Raw genomic sequence first — 23,980 nt, forward strand, 5'->3', positions numbered from 1 at the left:
TCCTAGATGTCCCTACAGGAACATTTCCCCTGGAACGATTCTACCTCACTTTTAACTTGGCACCCACAGCTGCCTCCTTCTGAATGTCTCCACTGTCTTTCTACAATGTAATTTTGGATCAGGTGCGGCAAGCGGTCAGCTGCATCATCACCAACCATTCCAGGGTGCCTTCTAACCTCTCACCATTACCCTACCAAGAAGCACCACTACTCGAATACAAGCAAGTCTGCACTATACTGGATTCTTGAAAGGTCATCAAGATGTTTCCACCGACTGCTCCATGCATCAACACGCTATATGCCAATACCCAATAAGCATAGAACCTAATCCATGCAACAAGGCAACTGAAGACCCCCTCCCAACAGACATGAAATATCAGAATGCCACATTTCACCAATCAACATATGACAGTCCCAGCCAATGCATCCTTGCACTAGGGGGCACACACACGTTACCCTCTGGACACATCAAATGTCTTGTACACAAATAACCTAACAAAAAAACCGGACACAGTAGCTGAGCAGTTCTGAACTGCATGTGTCAATCTTGCATTGCCCCCGCCCCCCACTACCCATATCCAGACTCCCAATCGATCTTTCAGATTCGCAAGAGTATGAAGCGACAGTGCAAATGTTACAGGAGCATTGTACACTACCCATTAACATAACATTATCTTGATGAAAGCCAGGATTGTGTGGTTTGTATTAGATATCCAAGCATCTATTGCATCCAAGATAATCAACCATGTCCGCAATGCCCACTGCCATCTTACAAGCTAGTGAAGATCCTACCTCCGATGACTATGCGGCAGAATAAAGAAATGCTACAAGATCTTATCATAAATTCATTGTTCTTATGGACTATTGTTAGTTCTAATAAAGGTTGTTTTCTATCAATTAAATTTGACCAAAAAGCCACTGGCTCCTCAAAGAATCAAATTAAAAGTATTGTGCCTGAGTCGCCACATTTTGGGAAAAAGGGACTGAATTTAATAACAAATACGTGCTTCGATTTCCTGCAAACAGGATTTCAAAAAAATGCGAGCACCAGCGTCAACATAATGTGTTTGAACGTACTGAAGGAAAGTTTTGACAGGAGCTCCTCGGATTTTTCTAGCATTCATCGACCTCTCCCAAGCTTTTGACAGAGTGGACAGGTCAAAATTGTGGTCGAAACTGAGGACATGGCATTGCCCAGAAAGCATTTTGGAACCTATAATCAGTCTCCACACGAATACCAGCATAAAGGTTCGGCTAAACAATCAAGGTCTCATTTCGAAGTCCATACCGACCTCTCGTGGAGTGAAGCAAGGTTGCCCCTTGGCCCCCGCCCTGTTTATATCCTTCCTCGGAGACTTCAAAGACAGCCAGGAACAGATAAGGTCTTTTCCTCCAAAAATAGGCTCTACAAGGGTTCCCAGACTTCTGTACGCGGACGACCTGATTCTACTTGATCTAACCCAGGTCGGTCTGCAACGTCAACTAAACAATCTCTCAACTTACATCATTGACAATAACCTCGAGATCAATAAATCTAAAACAAAAATAATGATCTTGCAAAAACCAGGGAGCAAAAAGGAAGATCGTTTTCGATGGCACCTCAACGAGACAAAAATCGAAGTGGTCGACTCATTTAAATACCTAGGAGTCCAACTCGATACCACAAAGAATTCCCGGAACATGCAAGCTACTCTTTGGGCCAAGGCAAAGAACCTAGCCGCCCAATTAAGAGCAGTTGATCGAAAATATGGCAAATTTTCACTTCAGCCAGCAATCAGTTTCTACAAGGCAAAAATCATCCCTTCTCTGACGTAAGGCATGGACGCCACACCCTCAATTCCCTCACATCTCTGGTTAAGACTTGAAGGTTTAATTTGGAGGGCAGTTCTAGGACTACCTAATTCTACACCGGTAGCGCCGATCAGACGAGAACTTGGCCTCATATCCCTGAAAGCAGTGGTGGACCACAGTACTCTACAGCTATATAGGAAAGTCATCCATCCAGATAGCCTGAAAATGTATCACATGATAGCTGAAGAAATTGGAAAAGGCAATAACCGCTTTATGAATAATTGGGCCATGGAACAAAAACAAAAACTCCACCTAATTGCCTGTACGGAAGAGGAACTGAAGAACAATCCAACCAGGATTAAAACCAAACTGGATTGTTGGGACTGGATCACCACCATTGATAAAGCGATTTCTAACAAACTTCTAGTCCACCTGCCAATGAATACAAATAAGCTGAAAGAACCAATGGCTACTGTAAAAGATACCCCAGTAAATCTCTTATGAGAACCTTTTTGAAAGCCTGTTTGAACGTGTTACCGACGCAAGAAATTCTAGCGATTAGAACGGGATCAAAGGAAAAAACCTGCAGACTTTGCCAAAACTCTGAACAGACTGAATCGATAAGGCATCTACTGATGTGCTGCCCTGCTTTGCACCAACCCAGAATCGCCTACTTCAGTTCTCTGACAGCCACCTCTTTTGCGGGTAATGAAGACATCTGGTGGAACCGCATTATCAACGGCGAAAAAGACTCGATGGCACACGGCAGCCACAAAACTTCTGGAATTTGCAATTGAAAAGATAAAAATTAGCACGGACGTCGATTCCTCATCTATAGAAACTTGAGACTGTGGTTCATACTACTGTAAAACTATCCGCAATGCAAAGGGGATTCGCTTTGAGCGGAACCAGTTCTTGTAAAAATCTGATTTCTGATTATATACAAGTAATAAAAAAAAAATTAAAAAAAATAACATAGTTACAATACACTATATTCCTCCCAAACATCCAGATCCGCAACAGGAAATGAAAGGCAGCAATCTCAACCTCATGGCTAAGGAACAAGCAACTACCAGATGTAAAAGTAATTGAAAAGCCATCCACATTCAGAAAAGCACTCAAACAGGTTTTACGTCAATGATCAGATGCTAAAATTCACCCAGAAGTAATCAAATCAATCAATTTTGGTGCAAGTAGAGTGGTACCATTATAGAACACCTTCAGACTGATCAATCTTAGCATACTTCTGGAGTTTCAAGAAAGTCTATTTTGCCATTGAATATCACTCTTGTTGAACTACATATCCCGCCTCCCATTTAGTCTTCATTTGCCCCCACCCTATTCCTTTATAGTTGCTGCTCAAGCACACTGAAGTGACTTTTTGTATGCTTGATGCTCCACCCATTATTGGAACAGGTTAAAATTAAATATCACCATTTAATTTGTCATCCAACATATATTTTGACCAATTTCTGTGGTGGTTACTGCATTGTCTCTCCTACTTGTCCCATGAGCTAGTGCATAAAAACCTAAGGTAGACCCTGTCTTGTATTCATTGCCTACTCTGTAAAACTAGTCTTCTTTAGAAAACCAAATTCAGACCTGTATTAACTATTAGAGAGAAGTGCATACAATAGATGGTGGCATACTTAAAATGAATGATTGTTCTGAACTAGCTACAGTCTGTTTTTTAAGTTAACTGTTTGAAAGTACAACATTTCTGAATTCAAGGATTAGAAGGACAGTCTTTGGTGTGTATGCATGGCTGGAATACACACCTTATCATTTTTCTTCAAGTAGTCCACGCAAGACAGCAGAACCTCCTCGGGCTCAGCCTCTCCCATAAAGCACAGGGAATTGTAGATCTGCTCCTGAACGTCTGCATCCCGGTCTGTTGAGGCTTCAATCAGGGTAACTGTAAGTCCTAAAGAAAAGGAAAACAAAGGTTACTGAACATATATACTTTCAGAAGTCACAGTGTACAAACAGGGTAATCCTTAAATGTTGTATTAAGGTGACAGGCATGCCAAGAGGAGTGTGAGGAACTCGTGGTGACAAGTAAGACAGCCACAAGTGATCACAGTTCAAGGGTGTTTATTGAATGATTGCTATATGCAGGTTGGAAAAACACCTAATCTAAACCTATATCTAAGATGGGAGCAAGCGTCGACCATCAAATGAAAAATAAGGCAGTCGTAGTGGCGTTGTGTCCAAATAAAAAAAAAAGGGCCTATACTAAGTAACCTATTGCCAAATTTCACAATGAATACAAAAAGGGGTGTGGGACAGTTCTCAAGAAAAGAAAGAAGTGTACTAAAATAATATGTCACGGTTGCAGTAGCTTAGGTCTCCCTGCCCCACGTTTTGGACATGGGGTAAAATGGGAGCTTGGAGCACAGTACAGTCCCAGGCTTCTCCAGCACGAGACAACAGTTCTAATGGCAGCTCGCAGGACAGACAGTCGAGCTTTCAGCCATCAGGCTCATCGATGGCCAAGTCTTGTTTTCTTGAAAGTCTCTTGCCTTCGAGGACCTGATGTATTCAACTAACAAAACAAATTAAGTTTTTTTCCATGGGCTTTGGGTGACTGCTTTCACCCACGGGATTCCCCTCTTCTGGGCGCAGATCCCGGATAGCTTTGTTTTCTCACTTTTGAGGGCCTCTCAAAGTTAATTTATCAAATGAAAGTTTGTTTCCAATGTTCACTGGGTGATGGGTTCACCCCAGGGTCGCCATTTTATGGGCGCTGACCCTTCTCAATTGCTTACCATACTTTCATGTAGGCTGATGGCTTCACCCCTGGGTCCCCCTCTTCTGGGCGCTGACCCTTCTTTACTTTCAACCTCCCTTCTTTGGGTTCACTACGGCGTCTCCTTTGCTCACAAATCTTTATGTCTTTTCAAACAGTTCTAGTGGACATCCCACCACCGGGTTCACTCTTTGTCAACGCACTGTTTCCTGGGACTTCACTTCTCTTACTTTCTCATATGGCAGGGTTCATTTCCCTTTCTTTCATACTGTTGTAAATCAAAGTCTTTCGATTGTACAAGGATTTTACTAGACTTCCTGTATGACCACTTTGACCTCTTTTGGTGACTCTCCTACGGCCTTCTGGTACTCGTAATTTCGCTCTGATGTGGATCGACCAGTGTCTCTTTAATTAGCACCCACGTGGTGCCGGTTTTCCCTCTGCAGTTGGCCTCCCCTTAACACTTTTTACAGTTCTTTACGTAGTTCATTAAAGTTGGTTCTAACTTGCCACTTTGCGCTCCTCATTCAACAGCCCGGTTCTGATTGATTCTCCCCTCGACTCACCGGCTGTGAAGAACCTGCTGGCAAGGCTGGTACTACGGGCGTGGTCGCTTCCCTCGCTCCTGCTCATCGGCAGAAGCTTGCCCCATGTACCGCTGAAATCTGCTACAAGACACCTGTTCTATTGTTCGTGGTCATAGGCTCTCTTCCACTGGGGTTCTGCAGGTCTGGGACAAAAAGGGCAAGGTTACCTCTCTCCTCGCCAACCTCTCGATTCCTGCTGCCTTCCTCCTTTTTAACTGTCGCGTGGTAGCCATCTCATCATGCTGTCTGCTGTACTCGCCTTGCTCGTACGGTGCTCTCTGACTCCACCATTTATCCCTGTGGGGATGGGAAAGGGCCATCAGGTGTGTGATTCTGATCAATTACCTGACTTTGCATGACCGTTGTATTCGGATATGTCAGGTAAACGGCTCAGGTGTTAGTCTGTTGTCCTTTGTGTTGTGCAAAAGTGTTCGAGTTAGAACGGGGGCGTGGGCAGTAGTTTGGAATGTCCTCCGTGAGAGGATGGGAAAAGGTGTAAAAGGAATGGGGATACTGCATCTCACCCGTCAGTGTCCCACTCCCCGAGCACACCCCATCCAGGTGATCCTCCCTCACTGGTCCACCCCCAGGAACTGGATCCAATAGCGATGACTGTGTCCTGGCCGCATAGATGACGGATGCTCGAGGTTTAGAAAGGGAGACACCTTCAGGTTTCTCACATACCCTTCCCCTGTGCAAGGTGGATACACCTGCTCTTTGGTCAGTACCGGGCAGAAAACAGGGATGAGAGGTGTCCGTCCATGCACTCTCGCATATTCCACTGATTGGGTTTCGTCGGTAGAGGGAAAGTGGTTGTATCACTCTCTGCAATAACCTATGAACTGGGTGTCGGGGATTATTTTGGATTCTGCAGGTTCTAGGTTTTCCCAGTCCCATACAGGCAAGTTTGAGGATATGCAGGTTTCTTGCCAAGATCTCTGCGGTAGAGAATCTCTAAACGAAGGTGGAGGCTCTTGTAAGAGTGTAGAGAAGATAGGAACATTTCGTCCCAGGATAACTTCCTCAGAGAGCCCTGGAATGATAGCTGATGGTATTTAACAGGATTCACCCCTGATTTCAATGCTCGCTGAGATTTTTGGGTATACTTCGTTGTCTCCATGTACACAAGTCACTCGGACCAGAGCCGCGTGATTCAAGTCTTTTGTGGTAACTAAATTGGCCCGTATAGCAGTCTGTTTACTACCGGAGTCGATTAGGGCCCGTACCAGTTTCCCCATTTACCCAAGCCTTTCCATATATAAACTCAGCAGGGGTTTGACATTAACAGATACTAAAGGATTCCAACTCTTCCTCGGCTTCCTCCCACTCTTCTCCCTTCAAACAGCCTACCTCCAAAGGCTCCTCCTTTATGTTCTTGGGACACTGTCTAGCTAGATGTCCAATTTCTCAAACCAGAGGGGATAGTTTGCTTCCTTTTACTTCTTGTCTTCCATTTTCCTCTTTGGGTTTCAAGTCAATTTTCGCAATTTCTATTTTTTCCTCTCTGTACTGCGTCCTTGCTCTTGTATGATGCCCCCTGGTTTGTCTATTCCTTGGGGATCAGGTCGATGAATGGGTTTATGATCTCTTCAACCCTCCCACTGATGGGCTAGGTGAAAATGTTTAGCCGCATCAGAGGGTTTTGCGCCATCTCAAAGGCCATGGCTAGGGTAGGCCAATTTAATTGAAGGATGACTTTTTGCAAAAAAAAGGGGGGCAAGGAGTTGGTAAATTGTTCTAGGGTGATCATATCCGTCAGTTCATCTAGAGTCTTATTACTAGTCCATAGAACCACAGTGTTTATAATTCATTGGCCCATTTCTAAAGGGGTTTCTCCCGGGTTTAACCTGATGGCTCGTAATTTTAGTTGATACAAATTGCAGGTTTGTCCTACTCTTTTCAATGAGCCTTCCTTGATGGATAGGAAGGAGGCTCCTTGTGCAAGATTGAGTAATTGGTAGGAAGTTTGGAGTTCCTCTTTTAATAGAAGTCCCAGATAACATCTTTAAAGCTTCTCTTCCCAACCCAATAAGTCAGCTTAGCGTTTGAAGTTTAGAAAATCAATTCCCAAATCCTCGCCTTCAAGAAGTACGCCCTGGGGTAAATAAGGTATTGCTTGTAACTCAATTAGTTTGGTTAAATTCTCTTGGGAGTCTGTTTTCGGCCTGTATCTGGTGGGCCGCTTGTTGGGAAATAATATTGGTTAGATAGTAATTTCTACCAAAGGTTTTATGGTTTCCCCCGAGGTGTCTGAATCAGAGAAGAAACAACTCTCGATCCCTTCACGCAAGGTCTCAACATCTTCGGAGTCCTCTGATTCTGAATCTGCCAAAGGAGTGGATAAGATACACTAGTTTGTAACCCCAAGGGTCCCACCACTGATGAAAATGGACTACCCTGAAAAAGAAAGGGTTCAAAGGGAGAGAGATTCAAGGCACTGGGTCTATTGAAAGAGAAAACCGGCCGAACTGAGAATTATCCGGTCCCAAGGCTGCAGGTTATAATGAGAGAGAGGAAGGGTCTCTACTAAAAAATAAGAGTCTTTAAACTAGATCATGTTGGCCAGATGGAATATTTAACTGAGAGGTTAACACCCGTTTTAACGTGGACACACGGTCTGATTCTAGGAGATCGACTATCCTATTTTCCCTTTCTGGTGACACCACAATTATTTGCATGGGTTTTCACATTTTGTCAGTTGAATCATATCCCACCACTGACACCATATGTGAGGAACTTATGGTGACAACAAGTAAGACAGACATAAGTGATCACAGTTCAAGAATGTTTATTGAACAATTAATTCTGTGTGCAGGTTGGAAAAACGCCCAATATAAACCTAAATCTTAGATGGGAGCAAGCGTCAACCATCAAATGAAAAATAAGGCAGTCCTAGATGCGTTGTGTCAAAATAAAACGGCCTAATCTAAGAAACCTATTGCCAAACCTCACAACTAATACAAAAAGGGGTGTGAGATAGTTCTCAAAAAAAGAAAGAAGTCTTCTCAAATAATATGTCAGGATGCGGTAGCTTGGGTCTTCCTTCCCCATGTTTCGAGCACAGTGTAAGATGAAAGCTTGGAGCACAGTATAGTTTCAGGCTTCTCAAGCACGAGACAACAGGTCTACTTTTAATTCACAAGCTTTCAGTTATCAGGGTCGTCGATGGCAAAGTCTCGTTTCACTTTAAAATGTCTCTTGCCTTCAAGAACTTGACGTGTTCAAACAAAAACACAAAAGTTTCCATCAACAAATTAAAGCTCTTTTCCAATGTTCGCTGGGTGATGGGCTCACCCATGGTTCCTCCTCTACTGGGCGCTGACCCTTCGATTGTAATCCAAATTATATCACAGTTCCTTTATCAATCAACTTTGGGTGATAGCTTCACACATGGATCTCCCTCAGTCGGGCTCGGACCCCTCTTGCCTTTTTATATTCTTAGGTGATGCTTCACCCCTGGATCGCCGTCGCTCAGGCTCAGACCCCTCTTGACATTTAACGGAATTCAATTCCCTGGGTTTCTCAAGGTTTACTCTCAATGCAGGATTCATTTCCCTTTCTTTCACAATGCTTGTTTATCAAAGTCTTTTGATTGTACAGGGATTTTGCTTGAGCCTCTGTATAACAACTTTGACCTATTTCGCGGGCCTTCCTACAGCCTTCTGGAACTTGTAGTTTCTCTCATATGGTGTTTCACCAGAGTCTCCAGTTAGCACCCATGTGGTGCCGCTTTCCCTCTGCAGCTGGTCTCCCCATCACACTGTTAACAGTTCATTCAAAGTTCATCAGCTTTGGTTCAAAACTTGGCACTTTGCGATTCTCACAGCCCGGTTATCATCGGTTCTCCCTCGACTCACCGGCTGTGATGAACCGTTTGGCTTTTGGCTTCTCTGGAGTCAAGGCCGGTATCACCGGTGCAGGAGCTTCCCTTGCTCCTGCTTATCGGCATAGGCTTGCCCTGTGTACCGTTGACATCTGCTGCAGGACACTTGTGCTATTGTTCCTGGTCTTAGGCTCTCTTCTCTGAAAGTTCTGCGGGTCTGGGACGAAAAGGGCAAGGTCACTTCTCTCCTCCCCAACCTCTCGATTCCTGCTGCCTTTCTCTTCCTTTTAAACTGCCACATGGTAGCCGTGTCGTGCTGCCTGCTGTACTCGCCTTGCTTTTACTGTGCTCTCTGGCTCCACCTTTTATCCTTGTGGGAAAGGGAAAGGGCCGTCGGGTGTGTGTGTGATTCTGATCAATTGCCTGACTTTGCTTGACCCTTTTATTGGGACCTATTCGGTAAACGGCTTGGGCGTTAAGTCAGTTATCCTTTGTGTTGTGCGAAAGTGTTCGAGTTAGAACGGGGGGGGCAGAGGTTTGGACTGTCCTCTGTGAGAGGATGGGTAAAAGGTATAAAAGTAAGAGGGATACTGCTTCTCGCCAGTCGGTGTCCCACTTCCCGAGGACCACCCCATCCAGGTAATCATCCCTCACTAGTCTACCCCCAAGAACTGGACTGAATAGCAATGGCTGTATCCTGGCCACCTGGATGACAGATCCTTGAGGTTTAGACAGGGAGACACCAGGTTTCTCACATACTGAATTCAAATCAGGCCAATCTCGTTTAAACTACTTACTTTGGCACATAAAGCCCTTTATAGCTCCTCTCCCTTTTACATTAAGCAGTGATTCATGGGGCTAGCATCTTCTAGACCACAACGGTCATCTTACAGCTGCTTGGTGTTTACACACTTTTCAAAGCGTATCAGAGCATTCAGCATGTTCAGTGTCGTGCTGACAGCCAAGTTATGGAATCGTCTTCCATCCGATCTCCCAATAATTGACAGTCTCACTATATTTAGTAAAAAACTGAAACTGTAAGGTTTTAAACGGAGTGATGCATTGGCTACAAGATTTCTGACCGACGTTTGGGTAAGGCACTGTAAAACCTATTGGTAGTAGTGCCACTTTCATCATAAATAGAAAAAGGAACACTGTACAGGATTATGAATGGCTGGCTGGGCAACGGATCAGTGACTTACATTGGTCGATGAGATGCAGGGACAGATGCAATAACCAGATGAAAAAAGTTACTTACCTGTAACTACAGTTCTCCGGCATTAGTATCTTTCTTAGATTCAAATGTTGTTGAACATTGCTAATCAGGCTGGGCATCCTTGGTAGCATAAGGCACTTTAGATGAATCTGAAAAATTGGCAGCCAGTCCTTCAACTCCTCCCCCGTTTATGGGTGATCTTGTCAGACAGTGGAAACTCCCATTAAGAGAGCAGTAGTGTACATCATTGCCCTCAGGCAGTGTGCTCTCTGCCTTCCTGCAAGAGGCCTTGCACCCTTCCGATTGCCAGATGCAATTCTGGCATTACAACCATCTGGCTATTTTGGTCATTGAGAAGCGCCTGCACCAATAGTTCGGTAGGTGATGAATAGCTGGGTGAAGCGACAAAGATTCTTGGTGCTTGCCACATTGTACTTTAGGGCCCTTTTGACATCCAGAGTGTACAACAATCTTTCCACTGGCGTCGACGTATTTGGGATAAAGGGCAGTAACATGAAACAAAGGAACTTTAGACATGAATCTATTATCAGTGCACAGGGACACTGTTCTTGAATAACTTGAAGTATGATTCGTGAATTACTAGGGCTTGATTCGCTCCTACTATTCTGGTTGAAGAAATTGCCACCAAGAGGGTCGCTTTCCATGCTAAGAGCTTGGTGTTTGCCTTATGCATGGGTTTAAAGGGATGGCTCATTAACTTGGAAATTACCGTTTTGCATTCAGGATGAAACAACACCTTTAAACAACTGGATTGGACAATCAATGTTTGTTGCCTCCCCTGGGTTGTACGCAGTTTATGAGGTTGTATTTTATGATGGAAAAAGAATTCCCACAGACTTTTTTTGCCAAAAATCTGTCATATCAGTATTTACACTTTTGTACAATGGTGGCACCTTAATAAATTGCATAATCAGGTCACATATTTTATGTAAAGGACAGCCGTCCAATCCTGCAATCTGTGAGACATTACTTTGGACGGTTACTACTTTTTGATCATTTTAAGCATGAAAAGTTCAGCCTAAAATTCCATAACTTTACAAATATGTGGGATTGATCATAAGGTATGCAAGTATAAAAATGTACATTTGGGACATGTATACTTTTCTGGTAATCTGCAATATTTTGTTATTTCTGTTCCCTATGCAGCAATGAAACCTATGACGTCTTAAAAGAAAGGCCATAAAATGACTTCTAAACAGTGAAATATTTAAATTTTCCCAAAGTCCTACTGCACAGATAAAAAGTCTATAAAGTTTATTTCCCGAAATAGTCTTTGGGTCATTTATTTTTCTTTAACTTCAACTGCTGCCAACTGTCATTTCCTTCAGAGCATGGTGGGGGTTTCTCAGCTTAATTGAAGGTTTTATTGCCCCTTCACACGTTAGTGTGCCTAGACTTCTATTGTCCTAGCCTGGAGCACAGACGAACGTCTGACGAGCATGTGACCTTTCTTTGTCCTGGCCCATTCAAAGGTTTTCAAGCTGGCAATTATCCCTTTAGTGTCCTGGAAGTTTATTGTGTGCCTCCCTTCCTGGGGGGGAATTTCCAGGGCTGGCAAACTCAGCCGATGTGTCTTCATCTTTATTTTCTTGTTTTGAGTCTTGAATTTAAAAGAACCTGTGGAATAAAAATAGCCTGTGTGTGTATTATCACCAGCCACAAGCCCCTTCACATTGCTAGGTAAAGGCAGGCTTTCCTCAAATAGTTTACTTTTTAAATAGGCCATTTTTCTTTTCCCAGTCAGCTAAGCAAATTATTTACATGTGTTGAAAACTGCTAGCATTTCTTCCTTTAAATTTGGTTTGGCATCCGTCTTTCCAATATGTTTTACGCAACAGTCTGGTCAAGGCAAAAGTCTCCATAAAATTGTCACGTGAACATACAGCTCCGATTCCTTTTCAAACAGTGATTTTGACGCTTTTTAGCCAAAGTTAAGCGCTTTTCCGTGTTTGATGCAGTACAGCTTTTGTTGGTTTTCAGGTTTTGGCTGGCACAGCCTGTCATTCTGGAATAAAGCTTGGTTTGATGAGGGACAGTGGGGATATGCATGGGCATGGCAGGGCCTTATTAATCACAGTGGTTGGAGGAAGAACAGATGGAAGTAGTATCAGAGCAGCATTTTTAAAGGTGAAAAAGGGTTTCTTTTCAAAGAATATTTTGGTTTTTGCAGCAAAGCAACGCTGCTTTTTCCACTTTCTTCCTTTTGTTTATGTGGGAACCCACTGGCAATCTCCTTTAATGTGCCCCCTGGTGCAGCCATGTTTGTTGTTGCAAAGCGCAGTTTTGAGCCATGGTGCTCACAGGAGCCAGGGCAGCCTTTTTGTGGCTGTTTCTGCGCAATTGCAGCTTAATGATATGGGGCAATGCCATTGAGTGGGGCAATATATCCCACATCTTATTATAGGAGGATGGATGGTGGGACGTATGGCGGAAAGTACGTTAAGTCACTCCGGCGAGTAAAAATTACTCCTACGTCCCCCATCCCCTTTCCTTCATTCTGTATGAGCGATTATAACTGACAACACCCTGTTCTCTTAGGAAAATAGATTCTGCATCACCGCTTGACCAACTGCTGCATCAGCCTTGGCACTGGTATCCAAGCAGCAGTGCTTGCAAAAAGCCAAAGGCGTGCCCCATGTTGCCGCCCTGCTGATCACCAGCCAGGGAACGTGGCGCTAGAATGCATCTGCTGTCACTTTAGCTCTTACTGCATGGGCATGCATGCCCTGCAGCGGATCCTTACGCTGCACCTTGTATGCCTGCTGACATCCATCGAGCTATAGATGCATTGGAGGCCTGCTGCCCCAACCTGGAGCCTCCAAATGTTACAAACAGTGCTAGAGTCTTGCAGATGCCCTTCGTCTGTCTAGGTAGAATTTCAACACCCTCCTGACATCCAGGCAGTGAAGCATTTTTTTCTGTATCTTCCTTGGGGTCTGGGAAGAATGTGGGAGCACAATCTCCTCGTTGATATGGAAGGATGAAACCACCTAGTAGCACAACCTTGTCCTTGTGAACTCTAGTGTATAGCTCTGAGAGGACTAAAGCCTGGATCTCACTTACTCTCCGAGCAGATGTAAGCCCCACCAGAAGGGCTGTCTTTAAGTGACCAACTTAATGTCCATTGTGGCCATGGGTTGAAATGGTTTATGCACTAAGGCGCTTAGAACTACATTCAGGGTCCGAACGGGATGCAGGCACTTGACCTGGGGGTAAGACTGGTCAACCAAGTGAGATGTTTCTTTACTACGGGATTAGCCGAAGACAGGACAAGAGAGTCGGAGTTCCTATAAGCACCAATAGCAGCCAGGTACATTCTGCAGGTATCAACCAGGACGCCGGATCTGGCGAGATAGGCCAAAAAACCTGGTCAAGGGTGCATGTCAGTGGGTTTGTACCGTGTTCCTTTTCCCAAAAGCAGAATCGTGTCCATTTGCTTTTGTACTGCTTGCGTGTAGCCTGGCTCCTGGCATTTTGGATGTTCTCCAGATTGTCGGTGGACAGCCGCATGTGCTATAGCGTCAGCCGCTCAGGAACCAGGCCACTAGGGATAGCCTCTCTGGAGAGGGGTGAAGCACTACACCTCCCTGCTGTCCTAGTAGGGGGCCCTTCCCGAGGGAGAGTAAAATGTCTGGCTGAAGTAACACGAGGATGACAGAGGTCTTTGGAGCTCCTGATCTTGCTCACTTCCTTGTGCACTAGCGGTGTCTGTGGGAATGCATACGCCCACATCCCGTTCCATGGTATCCGGAGCTCGTCTCCAATAGAGTTGCGTCCCCTTCCTCCCGAGGATGCAAACTGCTGGCAGGTACAATTGTGAGCTGTCGCAAACAGGTCTGTCGTTGGGTGACCTCATCTGCTCAAACCCTCCTGGATGATTCTTCCGTTCGGCTGCCATTCTTATTTGTCGGCAGCAAGGCGGCTGAGCGGGTCCGCTTCCAGACTGGACTCACCCAGGAAAGGGAACCACTGAGAGCCACACTCCCTAGCCGATACCCCATTCACTGATGTCCAAGGTCAACCTGCACAGTTCCGGGGATCTGGAGCCCCTCTGCTTGTTGATATAGAGCATACAGGTTGTGTTGTCTGTCTGGATGGACACCGACCTGCCCTTGGTCGGTTGAAAAGACCTGAGCGCCAACTGTATAGCCATACGCTCCAGCCAGTTGATGTGATTCTGTCGGTCTGCCTGGGTCCAGAGACCATGCACAGAGTGTGCTCCCAGGGTGGCACCCCAGCCGTGGAGTGAGGAATCTGTTGTAATGGTGTACTCTATGGGCGGGGCAGATGGACGGAAGGGTCTGCCCACCAGAATATTCTCTTCCTGTTGCTACCATCTGAGGTCATTGTCCAGGTGTTGAGGATTGAAGATAGGGGCCTCCTGATAGACTGATTCCTGATCCCAGGAATCTGTGAAATGCAACTGGAGCCTCCTCATGCGGAGTCTGGTGTAAGGGATTACCAGTAGACATGCTGCCAGCACTCACAGAAGGTGTTGACCGCCTGGCTGTGGTGATCGCTCTGTAAATGGGAGATGCCAACCGGATCGCTGTCACCTTGTCCTCCCCGTGGGGAACATCCTCTGCTGCTTTATGTCCCACAACAGCCCGGAAACACCAGTGTCTGAATAGGGGTGAGCTGAGATGTTTTCTGGTTGTTCAAAAATCTCAGTTTGAATAGGGTAGAGATGAGTCGGTCCGCTAGGTACCAGTCCTGTTCCAGAGAGAAATCCCACACTAGCCAGTCGTCGAGGTAAAGGTAGACATGCCGCCAATGCATTCATGAGCCTCGTGAAGACTCTCGGAGCCGAATTTGGCCCAAAAGGCAGGACTCTGTACTGGAAGTGCAGACCATTGACCCGGAACCTGAGGAAGGCCCGGTGAGGCTGCACAATGGGAACATGGAGATCCGCGTTCTTCGGTCCAGGGAACAAGTCCAGTTTCCCCCACAAAGTGTCTCAACAATAAGCGCTGACGTCACCATCTTGAATTTATGCAAGGGTAGGTAAAGATTCAGGGAAGATAGATGAAACACCACTCGCAGGCCCGCATGGTGGTTCTTCTGGTGGTTCTTCTGGATAGCAAAGAAGCAGGAGTAAAAGCCCTGCCCCTGCTGGGAGGGGGTGGGCCTGCTCTACTGCTTCGCTCTCGACAAGGGAGCAAATCTCCGCTAAAAGTGATAGTGTGCCGATCTTTGGAAGTGGAGGGGAACTCGGTGGGGGAGAAGGAAGAGGTATCCAGAAACCCCAGACCACCACTGAGAGGACCCAGGTCTTCTGTGAACTTCATCCGCCAGGCCTAACTGTGCAGGGCTAGCTGACAGGCTGAGGAAGAGGAGGGGGACTGGTAGAACCCCTCATGAGCTGTTTTGTGGTGCTTTCTCCGGTGTTGACTGGGAGACCTGTCCGCCTGTCTAACTTTGCGGTCCTGGAACCCGCGGAAGCTGGCAAATGAGCTCCCCTTTTCTGAGCAGGGCTGGGACTGAACGAATACTTTAGTGGCCATTTTATAGGCAGAGACTTTGCTGTCTGGGAGCTAGTCTTCTTTTTTGTCAAGCTCCTCATCGGTTGAGGGATGGAAGAGATCCCCTCCCCCAGCCTCCCCCCCCCCCATCAAATGGATTCTGTCCTGGACATCTTGGTTGAACCTAGTGGCCTTCAACCAGGCAGTACGCCTAATGTCTGTTGCCAGACAGATTTCTCCATTAGCCATGTCAATGTCATATCTTGGGCTACGATTTTCGCCTCTTCCAGACCTGCCTTAAATGAGGCTTGCTTGTCCTTAGGGATATATATCGGGCAGAAAAGTCTGTGCTCTCCCTCCACAAGCGTGGGTTAGCCGCGGCGAGGATAGCGTCTGCGTTGGTCTGCCTGAGGTGTAGATCGGCGTTTGAATAGACCTTCTTGCTATATGAATCAAGGGTCTTTTCTTTCTTGTTGAGGACAGCTGTAGTGGCGGTACTGGCCGAGGAAGCCTTGGGATTGGAACACAGACGCAACAGCAATTAATGATGACAGGGGCTGAGGGTGTATAGAGTAGTATGCGGTCCCCCTCAGTTTGCCTCACTCTAGCATCGAGTTTCTTGTTGACAGTTGACAGGTTGTGTGGAGTGGTGCTTGAGCCAGCCCTTTTTGGCCAACGCTTCCACATCCTTTCGTAGGGGGATGCCCGAACGGGCCTCAGCCTTAATGCTCAGAACTCCAGCTTCAGTGAGCTCCTGTTGTGGCTGGGGGATACCCAGGTATGCTGATAAGCCAGCAATTCGGTCATGAAATGCTTTCGCTTACGAGGGCGTATCCTGCTCCTCCTAGTCTGTGTCTTGCTGATCCACTGCCCATGGGGGGGCGGGGTGGGGGAGGCGCCAGTGAGCCACAGGGGGTCCTCTCTGGTGGGGGGTGGGACCGCACCAGAGTTCCTGTAAGCTGTGTGCTGGGCTGCTGCGGCAGTGGAGCCTGGTTGTGACATGTCTTTAATAATGCCCCCGAGGATTGTGCCCATCTGAGGGAAGTGCATGTCTGACATGAACGTGTCAAAGAACCTGTCCTCACAGGCTGGCTGGCAGCTGTTAGGGAGAATTCTCATTTATGGCTAATTTCCCTCACCTAGTGAGTCCCTCAGCAGCTTTGCTGGATTTCTGCGGTTTATTTTTTCCACCTGGTAAGAGTGTGAGCCTTTTTCCCACTCTTACATGTGTTTTGCCATGTGTATTTCTACTGTTTGTGTGATCTTGAGCTCTGGAGCTACACCACTCCATGAGCCCCACTTTTTGTGTGCGTTACACAACACCTTCAGTGCAGTGACACAGGGTTGTCTTTGAGACGTCCCACTGACTCCACTTTTCTGGGGCTGACTACTGTCCCCCAGAAACAGATAAAGTTCCCATTTACTTTATGTAGTCATTTAAACTGCAGAACCAATACACCGCATCTTACATGGAGTATTGGAAAGGGTTAGTTCCTATCCTTTTTGTCTGTGCCTCCCCAAGCTTTATTTTGCTCCCTTAACCCTTTAACTGCCATGGGTATTTCCCCCCCAGTGCCAGGGCATTTTTTGGCGATTTCGGTATGTGGCCATTCAATGGCTTGTAACTTTTTTGTTACATGAGATATCTCAGCCAAATGTGGCTCCTTTTTTCCCCACATGTAGGCGTCGTACCACCACCCAGGAATCCTAGGTTGCTGTACGGGGGTGAGAGAAAATAAGCAAAAAGGGCGAACATTTTGTGTTTTTTCAAAAAATACCAATAAAATGATGTACAAAGAAGTCTGTTTTTTTCCCTTGTAAGAGCTAGGAACAAATGGTTTGCTGTGCTGAATTCCCCAAATTCCTGGCTTTCAAGAACAGGTTGAGTGGAAACTAAAATATATTTTGATGTGGTTATCAACTGTTTTGTGAGAGGTAGGCGATTTTGGCGATTGCATGGACGGAATGGGAGAAAAGGATATGAAAGCCGAATTTGAGGACGGAAAGGCATATATTTCTGAAAAGTAGACAAAATTCCAAGTTTAGGAAGGGGTGATTTGCGTAGGTCAGGCAAACACTAAGTAGGGGAAAATGCCATATATTGGGGGAAAAGCGGGAAAATGACCAAAAAAAAAGGTATGTGTTGGACATGGTTGGCTTGGCAATGGCTTCTATGAATTTTGAGAAAAGCAATGCTCCACTACATTCCCCTGACTCTTGCAGTTAGGAAAGCACACATTTTTTGTAGTGATTTACAAAACAAGCAATACCACAAGCCAAACACTGAGCCATGGTACACAGGAGTTTTAAGCTCACGGCCTGAACAGACGCACTTAGCATGTGTAAATCGGGAAAACCAATGTGGTGAGGAACGGCAAGCATACATTTTTTGAAAGAGCACAGGCAGACCTTTTCAAGGGTAGGTGACTTGTGCAGGTTACAAAAGAGTATGGTGCCTAAAGCAGCGACTAAATGTAGGTCACATTTGGGAAATGACAGGGCTGTGGGACAAAGGGCACCAGCAAATGGGTCAAAACATTATGAAAACCACACAAACACAACACATGGCCTACCATCCCGCGTTCCCACAGGTGTCCCGATGAAAACGGTACCTCACATGTGTGGGTGCACCTACCTGGCCGCCAAGGGGAAAGCCTAAAACACAAGTAACTCCAAGTCTGTTTTCAGACCGGTATTTCAGACGCTTTGCCGACCGGCACAACATACAGATATGGGCCTCGGGTGTCCAAGCCACCAAGGAAAACAGGGAACCCAATGCATTTCCGAAAAGAGGACACCCGTGGGAATCCGCAGAGGTAAGATTTACGCAAATCGCCCTGGAATTTATTACACAGGCACCCCCGCAAAGTCCAAAATGTGGGAGAAAAAAAAACGCCTTTTCCGTACATTTCGCTCGGCTCACCCATCGAAACACGCCCCCAACACCACATGGCCTACAGTCCCGCGTTCCCACAGGTGCCCCGATGAAAACGGTACCTCACATGTGTGGGTGCACCTACCGGGGGCACAAAAGGAAAAGGGTAACCCACTGGGAAACCCCAAGCCTTTCGCCACTGCCCATTTTGTTCATGTGGGCAACCTACAGATTTCGGCCTAGGGTGTCGAAGCCAGCAAGGGAAACAGGGAACCCCATGCATTTCCCAAAAGAGGACACCCGTGGGAATCCACAGATGGCCAAATTGGAGGGGCGGCCCATCTCATGTAGCCCTCCCCAGGGGCAGATAATTGGGGGGGGCTGTCCTGCACTCCTCCCTGGGCTCAGGCGTCCGTTCCTAGGAGGATATATCTGGTCCCAGGGAGGGCTGCATGACATGGCACCCACTCCATTGCGGCTGGGGGGTGGGGGGGGGGAGGGGTCAATGCCCTATCCCATTAGAAAATTCCCAGACCCTTTGGGGGGCCCCACAGCCCTCCCTAAAAAGCGTTCCACCATTTTCCATTTTTTTCTTTGTTTACTTGCCTTGGCGCAGAGGGGCACATTGGTGTTTCAACCTGGCCCCAGGGTGCCCAAACCTTACTGCCCCACCCAATGGGGGGCCTGTCCCACAATTTTTGGGGGGCCAGTCCCACAATTTTTGGAGGGCCTCTCCCCCCTCACCCCAAATGGGTGGCGGGGACACCTCATGCAGGCCTCCCTGGGCCCCCTACAAACGGCTGCGTGAGGTACACACCCCTCCGTTTGGGGTGGGGGGGGAGAGGGCCCCCAGAAATGGTGGGACAGGCCCCCCAGTGGGTGGGGCAGTAAGGTTTGGGCACCCCGGGGCCAGATTGAAACACCAATGTGCCCCTCTGAGCCAAGGCAAGTTTCGCAAAAAAAAGAAAAAAAATGAAAAATGGTACACTATACTTTAGTGTAGGCTGAGGGACGCCCTAAACTGCCAGGTAATTTTCTAATGTAATGGGGGGGTGACCCTCTACACCCCCCCCCGTCCCCCAAAACCAAATACGGGGGGGGCATCTCATTCAGCCCTCCCTGGGGGCAGATAAGAGGGGGCCATCTCATGCAGCCCTCCCTGGGGTCAGATGCCCCTCCCTAAGAGCAGATATCTGCCCCCAGGGAGGGCTACAAAGGGTGCCCCCATTTCCCCTTGGGGTGAGGGGGAGAGGGCCACCCCCCTTTTCTGTAAAATATATACCTGGTGGCTAGTGGCCCCCCACTCCCACCCAAAATTCCTTTTTTTTGTTGTGCTTTTCGTCGTTTATTTTGCCCCCTTCCCTGGGGGCAGATGATCAGCCCAGTAATTGTAGTCCTTTGTGTAATCTCTACAACTGCTCATTTGCTCTTGAGATAAATCTGGCTGCTCAGCCATTGCTACCACTATAACTGTGTAGTACAGGCTTGTACCAAAGGTGAAATTGTACAACCACTTGTAGTCTTAATCTTGTTTAGTGGTCCCTAAGGGTACTGCACAGGATTCTGCCGCAGTAGGGCGAATATGCCCACTGTCAATCCAGCCCCTGTCTGTTAATGGGGATATCATACCCGGACCCCGGGATGTTAGGATAACACGTAGACTAGGTGACGGGTGTCAGTGGTGCCCAGGCTGTCCTAGGAACCGCATTTCTCCTTTGCTGTTCAGTGGGTTAACAGGCCTCCTTGCTCGCCTGCGACGCTTCACACCATTCAAAATATATTCAGTACATCGTTTTTACTTGGCACTAGATCTTCAAAACGGCGGGCAGACAACCATGGGTGCTATTTAACTCCAAAAGAAAAGCAGTCAGTGCATTCCGTGCCTTAGGGCCACCTGTGTGGTACTTTAACAGTGATAATTGTATTCTAATACAAAGAGAAAAAGTGCCGAATTAATAAAGTAAAACGATAGATTATGTTTATTTAGAATGCGATATGTGAGGTGCACAGTATTTCAAGTTAAAACACTGGCTATCAAGTTGCTAACATGATAAAGGTACCAACATTCGATGCAAAAAAAAGAATAAAAGAAACACCAACTTTACAGAGACCAAACAATGGCGCGCACAATCATGGGCACATAACTCTTGAAACATGGCTACCAAGCGAAAGCAAAGCTACATAGTGATTAACAAAGATCTGACTGTGTATTCGAGTCTTATTTAACACAATATCATAATACTTTATTGGCGTGAACTATTCCGTTATAAATTATACCAAAGTGTTGACAGTTTCATAGGTATTGCAACAGTTGTGCACGCGGGTCACTGGTGGTTTTACAAACTGTTTCCTTTACGACCACAAAAAAAGCTACGTGTTCATTTGGAGTCATTTTCATTTCCTTTTTCCTGATCGGTCTGCTCCATGAACATACTTTACTTCCAGGAGAAAGCAGTTGCATTACACAAAAGCACTCTGCGTCACAGACCAGCTGACTGGCCGCACACTACACGAGACCGCATGCAATAGGATTAAATATGGCTTGCAGTCACAGGTTTGCTTTACATCAGAGCTGACTCAGCCCTGCATGATGCTGTGCTCCATACAATGAGTACCATTACATTTTGAAATAACAAAGAGGGGTAGATGCCAAGATGGTGGACCAGCAACACTAATCCAAAATAGAACCAGCATGCCACCACCAGTGACAGTCCAGTTATCTGTTGTCTTCTAAACTCCTCAAGTGCACTGGAAGGGAAAGAGCTCCCCAGTACCCACTCTCCCCCGAAGCATGACCTGAAACTCAAGAAGAGTGCATCAGATCTGACAACGGCCAAAGCATTGATGCAGACCTAGGTACGTGTGTTCAAAGAGAAGAGCTAAAGCACTGTCCCAGAATATGGTGCAGAGGCTCAGCTACACAGCTTATCGGTGGTCTGCCCGGGTGCAATCCGCAGACCTCCGAGCCCCAGCCCCAAAGGGAGGGGGCGATCCCTGCTGCTGCTTCGCGTAGAGACTGCAATCCTGTAAAGGGATTTTTCAGCAGCTGCATAGCATGCAGATCGTAAATGTGAATGCCTGCCTTTGCCCGGACAAGCAAGCAGTTACCGCAGACCCATCTCCAGAATGTGGTGCTTAATGCTATAAGAACGTGATCAAGAATATACAAGGTCAACTACCACACAAGCAGGAGGAGACAAAACAAGGAGTATTTGAAATCTACGAGAGGACCCTATACAGTAAAGAAATTGGGACAGACCCATACAAATCAGAGCAACAAGAAGCAAAATGTCCCCCCTTTATTTTCACCTACTTTATTTTCCTGCTGTGACTGCCTCCGATGTTCAGTGGGTACAGCGATGACACTTTCAAGACCAGCCTGCGTAGCTCTGCATCAGAGAGCTTAAGGGGGAAATCAGACTTCTCTAGAATCATCACCTTTGTCGAGCACATTCACATACTTCGAATCCCAGTAGGCCACTTGGTGCTACGCATGCAGAGCATACTCCCTGGGACTCGCCAAGTTTTCATCATGGAGCCATCCGTTAACCAACATTCCTACCACTACCGTTGCAGATCTGCCTGCCTTCTTTGCACCTCATGTAGCCCTGCTCTGAGGAACATCTCTGCATCGATTTTGCCTTTGGACTTCCTCTGTTTGAGTCTTTGTTCCATCGAACTGGCTCTCATCATACCATCAGATGGTTGCTGCTATTTTGACTCTCATCCTTCGCCCTTCGTGGATTTTTTCCCGCCAAGAAATCCTAAGAGCTTCAACACTCTTTTATAGGTCTCCTGTCTACATCGCCAATTCCCGAGATAGGCTTTCTAGCAGTTACTGTTTGTTTTGGCATGTGTTTCTTCTGTGGGTAATACATTATTTGAGCTTTCCAGAGCTTTAATTTTTGTCAGTCTTCCATATCACAATTACTGTTAAATGCATGTGCTAAATTCATGAGCAGCACTTCGGCACAAATGCTATCTAAATGACTACTACAAATTGTTCTTGGTGCTACAAAACTAACGCACTGGTCCCAACCATACAAGTGGAATGTCCCATCTGTTTGGAGGAAAGGGTGAGAGAGCAATTATGATCAAGTACTCTGCCCTAGAGGAACTCTGGGCTTTACAATAATTGGTTTGGTAGGCAACTGGGTCTTTTTGAAGATTCCCAACTTTAGATTGCTGACTCTAGATTCTCCTTTTCGATACTTGAGCGCACAAAACAGCAAGCAAACAAGGGAAGTGTACGAGTGCCATGTAATTATGGTGCTGTAAACCCAGATGTCTTATGGGCATAGTAGCACTGTTCAAAATAATAAAGCGCCCCTACAGTATTTATATTTATTATTAGAGCGCTTCCGCCTAATCACTGATCAGGACTGTCATTCATTGGCATTTTGTATTCATTCATTTGTACAAAATAGAATTAAGAGGAAGGAGACAGGACAATAGTTTTTAGTCTAGTGAGGTAGACCGGCAGGGTGGAAGAAGAGTGAATGAAAAGAGGGAGGGAGCGCCAATATTTTGGAGTGAGTAGAGCAACACATCGAAGACGGGAATGGGCACAGGGAAACTAGGGTACAGAAAGAAGAAGCAGGGGCTGAGAAGCCAAAGAATGGGGAGGGAAATAGGAGGAAATGAGGAGACAGAAGATGGAGAAAGGTCAGAGATTTGAAAACAATCCTAAAGTTAAAAAGAAGGTGAGACTCAAGAAAGCCAAGACAGCAAGAGGATAGAAGAGGAAATCGAGGCGCGTGTTGGAAAGGAAAGAAGAATGCGAATCTAAAGCTGGTAGACAGAACATTGTGGTGAAACCTGATAAGCAGGAAGACCAAACCACAGGGAAGAGCAGTAGAAAAGACGAGAGAAGATGAAATCAGAAATAAGAGTCATAGTAGCATACAAGCACAAAGGATGATGGATCTTCCAGATATATATTAAATTAAACTGACAGACACAGTAGCATTAACATGGTGAGAAAAGGACAGTGTACAATCAAAGGTTATGCCTAGATTGCAAGCAGAATCAGAAGAGTAATGGAGCAGGAGTAAAAGAGAACAAAGGCTGGAGGAGCGAGATCAGAGGCAGAAGGGAAGAAGAGAATTTAAATCTTAGAGGTATTCAGATGAAGGATGCGAGAATGCATCCACTTCTGGATTGCAGTCAGGCATGAGGACAGAGAAGTGTGGAGAGAGTCTGAGAAATCAGAGAACAAAGGAGAGATCTGAACATCGTCTGAGAACCCCTTATTTTCATACCAATTTGATGGGGTGGGGGAGTGCAGGCAGTGATTTCCACTTGCCCCACCGTTATTAATTATTCATATTACTACCCCAAAAAGGCACAAACAAATGTACTTCCACCCTCTTTGAAGAACCTACATTATAGGGCTCTTCTACATGCACACGACAGGGCCCTTCTATCTAGCATAGGTGAGCTATTAAACAAGGCCAC

General features: G+C 46.3%; 1 protein-coding gene across 2 annotated transcripts in view; it reads right to left on the minus strand.

Moving 5' to 3' along the window:
- The window catches only part of MROH1 (maestro heat like repeat family member 1), a 2,813,132-nt gene that overhangs the window by 2,648,245 nt on the left and 140,907 nt on the right, over positions 1-23,980 (minus strand). For both annotated transcript variants that reach the window (XM_069621886.1, XM_069621885.1), the window contains exon 3: positions 3,569-3,714. In XM_069621886.1, coding sequence (XP_069477987.1) covers positions 3,569-3,714 — 146 coding nt within the window. The remainder of the gene's footprint in view (positions 1-3,568; positions 3,715-23,980) is intronic.

Source organism: Ambystoma mexicanum, chromosome 5q (genome assembly GCF_040938575.1).
Source record: "Ambystoma mexicanum isolate Mex_15411 chromosome 5q, UKY_AmexF1_1, whole genome shotgun sequence".
Classification (NCBI taxonomy): Eukaryota; Metazoa; Chordata; class Amphibia; order Caudata; family Ambystomatidae; genus Ambystoma; species Ambystoma mexicanum.